General features: G+C 42.1%; 1 protein-coding gene across 2 annotated transcripts; it reads left to right on the plus strand.

The window, feature by feature from the left end:
• The first annotated feature begins 110 nt into the window (after positions 1-110).
• On the plus strand, positions 111-5,035 carry meaf6 (MYST/Esa1-associated factor 6). Of its 2 annotated transcripts, XM_035620773.2 has the most exons (8): positions 111-350; positions 1,525-1,640; positions 1,944-2,031; positions 2,131-2,176; positions 2,299-2,491; positions 3,492-3,521; positions 4,064-4,097; positions 4,579-5,035. In XM_035620773.2, the coding sequence occupies exons 1-8, from the start codon at positions 261-263 to the stop codon at positions 4,591-4,593; spliced, it is 612 nt and encodes a 203-aa protein (XP_035476666.1). In that variant the 5' UTR covers positions 111-260; the 3' UTR covers positions 4,594-5,035. The 2 variants fall into 2 exon arrangements, with proteins under 2 accessions (XP_035476666.1, XP_035476667.1); XM_035620774.2 differs by lacking the exon at positions 3,492-3,521.
• Positions 5,036-9,025: the final 3,990 nt, after the last annotated feature.

The following is a 9,025-nucleotide window of genomic DNA, read 5'->3' on the forward strand; positions in this document are numbered from 1 at the left end:
CAGTGCGCAGCTCACCGGAGCTAACCCACACACCATGGTCATATTATACAACGTTTACGACGATCTTGGATTACTAATTTCTGTAAAAACCTGGCAACGCTGCCGCGACCCTCCGTCCCGTAGCAGACGTCCGCGGTCCTTCAGCGGCATCTGACGGTGAAACCGGGGACATGCAACGACGGTCCGCCGGGCGCTCGTTTAATACAAACCGCCCACACTGACACCGCCGCTGTTGTGTTTCTAGATCCCGTCGATCCATCATGGCGATGCACGCGAAGGCGACCCCGCCGCAGATCCCGGACACCCGCCGGGAGCTCGCCGAGCTGGTGAAGAGGAAACAAGAACTAGCTGTAAGTGAATGTTACTGCGATTTATTTTATCGACGGTGAAAGCGACATGAATTATTCGCGCATGTAGAATTCCCGCTCTGCGTAACTTGCGCGTTTTGCCCCCGCACCGCTAGTGCTAGCCGAGGCCTTGCTAAGTGCTAAGCTAACGATGCTAACATCGGACGATAACGCGTTGTTTTCCTCCTCCGTGCGTCCCGCCGGTGTGGCGAGCTGCTGTCGTGTGTTTTACATTTGAAAACATGGAGGGTTTATTTTTCGTCGCTGTGCCCAAAAGGGAACAGTTGAAGCCAAGTGTCGACCCAAGTGTTGTCAGCTGGTTAGCGAGCGGAGCTACACGTAGACCGACCCCCCCCCGCCCGGCTGGACCCGAGTTCTCGCGTTGCGTTGGCTTCATATAGTAACAGACCTTAGTTCGGAAAGTATCGCAAGGAAAAATACGTGGTCACACAGAAACTATTCACCGGATTTTATAAAACTTCTCATTCAAGGTAGTTATCTTATCGTCCTCTGTCATTAGGTGTCTCACCTCTCTTGCTCGTATGTCTCTGCATCCCTGACATCAAAATCATTCCCAATACTCAATATTCTATTGTACAAATACACACAGCCAGCATTTTTTTAGGAACACCTCTACACCTGGTTGTCCATTTATATATATCCAACCAGTGGCAGCAGTGCAGTGCATACAATCATGCAGATACAGGTATGGAAAATATGTTAAAGAACTATATTTCTAAATAAAATATATACACCAAACATTATCCTAAGCACGGTCAAAGGGAAGGGCAAGTTCTTTAACAGGGTATTTAGTTTGATTGACAGTTAGTACAGTAGGGTGTCCTCTCACAATATTGTCCCAGCGGGGCGGCACTGGTGTCCCAGGGTGAAGGGGTTGTGAACGGAGGTCCTGTCTGGGAATCCTGGGCTGCCAGGATGTATCTCACATTCCCCAAAATCCTTTGCTCAACAATGCTGACCTTTTGATATTTGGTAGATTATGAGACACTGTTAACAGAATGTGACGGTTACTACTACTAGATGACAATTAGTCATGTTTTGTCTAATATTAGAACAACAGGTGGTAGATATTACAAATGTGTGGCAAAAGAAACTTTTGATACAATAAATAAAGCTTAATCATGTGACATTGTGATTTTTTTCTTCAATATCCTAGGAGACGCTGGTGAACTTGGAAAGACAAATATATGCATTTGAAGGCAGCTACCTAGAAGACACCCAGATGTACGGCAACATCATCAGAGGGTGGGACCGATACCTCACCAACCAGAAGTAAGCATCTGATGCAAAACATCTGGACTGTCTGCATGTCTGTTTTTTTGTTGGGAAGGCAGAGGAGATTGATGGTTGATCTTGCAGGCATCAGCACAGCCACGTGAGACAGTGTGTTCAAATACAAGATGGTTATCTTGGAAACCAGACAGTTTATTTATTTATCATTGTTCCTTCCTTTGTTACAAACTAAAAACAATAATCATTTTAGATTTAGAAGGGAAATGCCTCAGGTTGGTAGGATATTCAAAAAGTTTTGAACTTCCAAAAATAGTCTAAATTTTGTTTTGTAATTCCCTACAGGAACTCCAATAGTAAGACTGACAGAAGAAATAGGAAATTTAAGGAAGCAGAGCGTTTATTCAGCAAGTCGTCGGTCACGTCAGTTGCAGTAAGTCCCTCCCTCACTTTACTAAATCAAACAATATTCTTGTTGATTGTTTTCTGCACGACAAACACAAATTAAATTCCAACTGTATTCTCTGCTCAGGCAGTATGTGCGCTCGGTGGAATACCGGATCACATGAACGAAAAGCGTGAGTTCTTTTTTGTTTATAACTTTCTCAAATCCGCTGCCGATGGAAAAGTTCCTCCTTCGCGGCCTTCGTTTAAATTTCACGACGCTGAGCCTGTGCTGCTGTCGTTTGGGTCCCGTCAGGCGAGGCAGGCAGCGGCACAGAGAGCGACGCCTCTCCGGATCTCCAGAACCAGGAAAACGAGCCCAGCCAGGAGGACACGGAAGACGTGGACTCGACGCTGCAGGACCTGAAGCCTCAGAAGGCGGCCTCCTCCTCCTCCTCGGGCAGCCATCACGCCAGCCACAAAAAGAGGAAGAACAAAAACAGACATAGGTACAAACTCAAAATGCAACACTGAGTGTGTCCACGGGCTTTTTTATTTCATTTTATCTCTGCTACCCTTTTCCTTCCGATAGTGCTGTTGAGTGACATCCAGCGTTAAGATTTCATTATTAAGGAAACTAGCCTTATTTTGCTGCAGTGGCTTGGTCACTTTAACCGTAAGTGATATGAGATACTGCTTTTTGGTACAGATTCACACGCTCCCTGGCAGCAGTGTCGTTTAGTGTCTGTTTCAGTTTGGTTTTGAACTCAGACAAACAAACTGAATTTTAAATACACATGATTCATAACTACGTGTATTAATCGGACAGTTGCAGATCAGCAAAGTGTCAAACAGCGTAGATCAACTTTTCATTTCCTCCGGCTGTCACAGAAATACCGTCCTTGTCCGAAGCCTCTGTCATACTTATTAATTATTTTACCCCCGAAGAAATCGAGCAGGGGATTCTGTGATCTCCTTATCCCATTAAGTGACTGCAAATGTCTTGTATATATGATGTTTTAGAGATCAGAGAACTACGTGGATACTTGAGGCAGTGGTTCTCAATGTTTTGGGCCTGTGACACCCTGAATTTGAGCAGTGTCTACTAGCTAAGTTAAAACAAGGAGGGATTTTTATTTGCTGTTCCATTTTTAGAGCCTTTACATTCCAATAGGAAGATGAATAGACGGGTTTGTTTGTAGTATTACCGAACAACGATCTTGTAAGTGTCTTCGCTGTGGTTAATGTCAGTGTGTTACTCACCTGTTTAAGCTCAGCCTGTGTTTCTGTTTTTCTGACTTCGCTGTTTCTAACCACACATTAACGCAGCAGGTTCTCCACCTAACACACTGTGAAGAAGTGGTTGTCTCACTCTGTAAAGTCGGGCCTGCAGTTTAATGTAGACGTAGGGCCTTTTAGCCTCAGGTTGGTGAACTAACAGCTGCTGCTCTCTTCCTCCCCCCCTAATGCTGCCTCCCTTCCCTCCTCCTCCTCCTCCTCCTCCCTCAGCCCTTCTGCCATGTTTGATTATGACTTTGAGTAAGTCTGACTTTTTACTTCCTGCTCCTGTGGTGTTTACGTCCCGCCTGCTTGAAAACTCCCATCCTCAACTTTTCCAACTTTTTATTTTTATTTATTTTCTAACCTGCTCTGCTTTCTTCTTGCCATGTGCCTGCTAATTATTCAGTCATGTTGCATGTCCAACACTTCATTCTTTCATTTTGATTTGCATCTCAGCCAGCTAGCACTCTGAGCTCCATTAGATCCTCCTGCTTGTTGACGGCGTATTTCCATATTTTTCCGACCCCGGATTCATTTCGAGCGTGTTTTTCGCCAATTTCCAGCAATGAAATAAAAACATTGCTGGTCTTTGTCCAGATCATGGGGTTGGCTTTAGATGTGTGCACGAACAAGAACAAGTTCCCATGTTCATTTAGCGTTTCTTGTCATAGGCTTGTTTTTTAGGCCTAGTCATGGTTACGAATAGTGGCACCGCTTTTTTACCATAACGCCCGTCAGAAACAGGTCTGTGGTCTGGCGGATATTTAATGCAGCCTTATGTTTTTTCGTTTTCTTTGTAGGTTTGACATGAAAGTTAACAAGAAACCGCGAGCTGTAAGTGGAATTCTTCTTTTTTCTTTATCTTAACAAAAAATACTAATAATTATGACTGAGGCTAATGACGATCATTATGAACTGATATGAAGATTTCTTTCTCAGTCATCAATTAGATATCAAGAAATGATGAAAATGGCACTGAAATTTATTATTTTGATAAGCAAACAAAATATAAAGATACTGAAGAAATGCACAACATTCTCTGGTTCCAGAAACCTTTTCTCTGTTGTTTATTATTTTACCACTTATATACCAGTGTTGGACTGTTAGGTGCAAAAAGAAAACCCATTTAAAGACAACATCTTGGGCTCTAGAAAGTCGTAACCGGCTTATTTTAATATTTCATAGACTAATCGAATTAAAAAAAAAGAATCATCAGATCTGATATTTGCAGCCCTACTTCAGACGTCTTCATTTTCTATCAACTACTTGTTGCAGCAGTAACTGATCTCATCCTTCCTCTGTCGTTCTCCTGCAGGATTATTCAACTTAAAAAAGGCGACTGGAAAACCTGACCACCAAGAGAGGATGCATGTAGAAAAAAAACCAACAAGATTTCTGGACTTTGTGAATTTTTTATTGCCTTGTTTTTTTGTTTTTTTTATCATCATATTTCAGCCTGTACTCTCGTGTATTGCTTGAAACATTCCCCCCCCCTGCTACCAACCTGCGGTCTCTCGGCTTCAGGTCGTGACCTCCCCGTGAAAGTAGAAATGTCCCCGGAGGCCAGACGAGGCCGACATCCGGGGAACGCCACCATTTTGTATAGTGTTAAAAAGAAGACTGTATTTATTATGTAGCTAATTTTTCCATTGTAAGAAAGTTTTGCTTTTTTTGTCAAGTGTCATAGTCGTATAAACCCCTGAATTCCCCCCCGAATTCTTTTATTACATGTTTTGTTTTTTGCAAAAAATAATAAAATACCAGTAACGGGATTATTTTCTGCTTTGTTTCACTCATCACAGTAGTTTGGGGATTGTTGGAGGTCGTTGAACCTTAACCATGTAATAACCATCCTGAGGCATTGTTGTTTTTCGTGTCGATCACTGGCGGACGGTCGCCTGTGAAACTTCGGAATTGGACGACTGCTGTGTGTTCCCACACACGAGGTCCATAAAAAGTGATGCTATGGAACAGTTTTCCATTTTAAAACAGTCCAAATATTATCAGTGTTTGTTTATCTTGCTGTTATAGAGAACAGCCAGCACATTTTTTCGTGACAGTTCTCGGTTTGTTGCTCGAGCAAACAGGCGTCTCCGAGAACAGATGACAAGCCCGTCTCCGTGCACATGGTGTCGCCTGGGTTTTATCAGATATGAACTTGAATATCTTAACAAATCTCGCAAATAGATGATTTAAAACACTTGGAAAGTCGTCATTGTTTCGTTAACAAACGTCTGCGAAGGTAGAAGCTCCCAACCTGTGTTGGAGTGTGCAGTATCCCTACTTTTCACTAGGTGGCGCCAGAAGACATGTTATATAAAACACACTGACAAAACTTTTAACACTTTAATATTTTCATGTTTTATGAAAATGTTTTTTTTTTCAAATCAGGCATTTATACCTGTAGTCAAACTAGTGCACATATTTTGAAATTGAATATACGTTTACAAAATGATAAACAAGTTTTATATTAAACTATCACATTTTATGCACAAAGATGCAATGCTTTGTGCGTATACAAAGTGATGGAAGAAAGGAAAAGAAATACAGGATTTTTTTTTTAAACTGGAGAACGCATAAATAAATTTTGAAACAACTGGAAATAGTGACAAAATATTGTGACGCTCAGACTAAGTCTAGTATTGTGAAGTGAAAGAGATTCAAATCTGCAGGTTGTCTCCTTCACAGTTAGTGTGAAACTAAATGCACCGTAACTTTCAGTCCGGAGCGAGGAACAGTTAAACAGGAGAAAGCCAGAAGAGCGCAGCGATCTGTCAGGAACATAAACTGTGAGGAGGTCATTGATGTAGTGCAGTGCGTGTGTGTGTGTGACCTGAAAATAAGACGCACCTTATAAAGTCATTTCTATGGCTTACACAGGCGGCCAACAGAGATTTAGGTGTGAGGGTTGTTATGTACACTAAATATCACTGAGGTGAGGATTGTGCCTGTTAGGTTTGGAACCGGTTGAAGATGTTTAATTAGGAACAAAGGTGTGCATATTGTTTTTGTTTGTTGTTACAGTACATTTAAAGCAACTCTCCAAACCAAATGAAAACATCAGGGCTGGATTCATCCATTGATTTGGGATCTTTAAGTGGTCACACTTCCGTTTACATTCAAACTTTAATTTACTGCCATCTCACTAGTTGAATTTTGGCTGCAGCTTCAAGTTCTTTCATCATTCACCTATATTCCAAATATGTCAGCTGCAAATGTACAGCTGCAAATGTCAGCTGCAAATGTACAGCAGTGTAAGGCCATTTGGGTAATAGCTCTGTTCCTCCCTATTTGGATTTTTGGATTAAGAGCACATATTTTAAAAGCTCCCCTACTGTACATTTGTTGAAGTACTTACATTTTTTGCAGTGACTGGCACATTAGTCACAACTGGCCCGAAGAGCCGTCATCACCACATGGGGAGCTGGAGACCGGCGTCCTGTGGTAGAACAGAACTCCTGACACAAACACGCACGATGGAGAGAGACTGACCGGGAAGACTCCAATTCCTGGAAACAACATTCCTCTGTTTCATGCTGCTCCGCCACCACAAGTCCATCCCGGAGTCCCATTTCATCTGGTATGAATGACACAATTAATGTTTCTACTGCACTTTTTTCTCCAGTAGGCAGTTTGCATTTTGGAAGAGTCGGTTCACTGCCAGACTAGTTGGTCATAACTGTCATTATCTGTTGTCCTTAATGCCACCAATGCGTTATTAAAAGTATTGGATTTTAATAAGATATCCCAAATTATATCAGAGGGACTGCCACGATTATTCTTCATGACTTTGGTGATCACCCAACTTTTTGGGGGGGTCATTTTCTCATAGACTTCCATAGAAACTAACTTCTTTTTGCAACAAGTAGAGTCGCCCTCTTCTGATCATTCAAGAGAATACAAGTTTCAGGCACTTGCGCATTGGGGGCTTCATCTCCCAGACCCAGAGTCTGCGTCCATATTTAAATACAGTCTTGTGTGTGTTTTCCCTCCTTACTTCACATGTAGGTTTTGCCGGGGCCCTTCGCTTCTTTACCTGGGTTGCTGATTCATACATGATGACGGGGTGCAACACAGGTCTGGAGACATGCCGCACATTTTTCACCCAGCAGTACATCACTTCCTCCTCTCCTCCCATGTCTGCTCCAGCCGCCGCAACACACAGATAACGTACACAGGCTGTGGTTTGGACCAGTTGACATGTCAGACCGTGACTCAGTCACTAAGTCACATTAAAAAAAAACGCTCGACGACGTAATGTGATCTGGCTGGAAACATTCCACACATATGTCCTTGGGCCGTGTGAGTAATGAGGCACGAATGTGCGATTCGTGTTTTAGCCTCTCGTCAACAAATCGTTGTTTCATTTGCTGTCACTTCTGGGATGCGGTACAAGAACTGACCAAGGCAAAGCTTTAATCCAGCTGTTAGGGACCAAACAAGGTTCCTGCAGTTAAACTTGAATGATTCAAATGAATTGGGGATGTAATGGGAGATAGTGGGATACCTGGCAGATTGACAAGACCCCTTCTGTACTTTTGAATCCAGATTGGAAATTCGTAACAAATGAGGACAGTGTAAGTTGGAGTGCTGTGGTCAAAATGGGATGGCCGATGTCAGAAAGTGGGCTACTTTACTGAAAATTAAGATTTTCTCATCAACTGTGTCATTTGTCATTTCTTGTGGCATTTTTACAACTTCCTGATGAAGGCCAGCCATAGCATGACTCATACACTGGAGTATCTATCTATCTATCTATCTATCCATCTATCTATCCTTCTATCTATCCATCTATCTATCTATCTATCCATCTATCCATCTATCCATCTATCTATCTATCTATCTATCTATCTATCTATCTATCTATCTATCCATCTATCTATCTATCTATCTATCTATCTATCTATCTATCTATCCATCTATCTATCTATCTATCTATCCTTCTATCTATCCATCTATCTATCTATCCATCTATCCATCTATCCATCTATCTATCTATCTATCTATCTATCTATCCATCTATCTATCTATCTATCTATCTATCTATCTATCTATCTATCTATCCATCTATCTATCTATCTATCTATCCATCTATCTATCCTTCTATCTATCCATCTATCTATCTATCTATCCATCTATCCATCTATCCATCTATCCATCTATCTATCTATCTATCTATCCATCTATCTATCTATCTATCTATCCATCCATCAGCCACTTTGCGCGGTACTCCAAATCTCAATCCCTGCACCACGAGGTGCATTCAGGAGCTTTTGACCGCATCACACTATCGTCCTCAGCCCGGTTGTCATCTAAACTGTAGAAGTCCAAATCTCCATTCCTGCTCTGAGCACGTCGAGGACTTTCTCGACTTTTTGGCCAAACTCCTCCCGCTGAGGCAGATCAATTGTTGTTCTTTTCACACAATTTGCCATTATAGGAAATTAGATTGTGATAGAACATTTTATGTCACCCCCAACTTTGCCGTTGGTCTGGATTTTATGAGATGTGAAGTGAGTTTTCGTCCGCTGCTACGACACAATGAAAGGTCAATCGAATTCAGCTTATAAACAAAATGACTCTGTCCCGAAACAGATGCTGCTGCTTCATTTCTCAAACCCTCAGTGCTGCTATGCGCAAGCACAGATGAAAAAAAAATCCTGTTTCGTTTGTGCAGAGGCAGAGAGAGACAGATGGATATTTTCAAAAACTGTGGGGGGGGGGATTAAAACAAAAGTAGTGGCATGCTGGAAACCGCAAGG

The sequence above is a fragment of the Scophthalmus maximus genome, chromosome 22, assembly GCF_022379125.1.
Source record: "Scophthalmus maximus strain ysfricsl-2021 chromosome 22, ASM2237912v1, whole genome shotgun sequence".
Lineage (NCBI taxonomy): Eukaryota > Metazoa > Chordata > Actinopteri > Pleuronectiformes > Scophthalmidae > Scophthalmus > Scophthalmus maximus.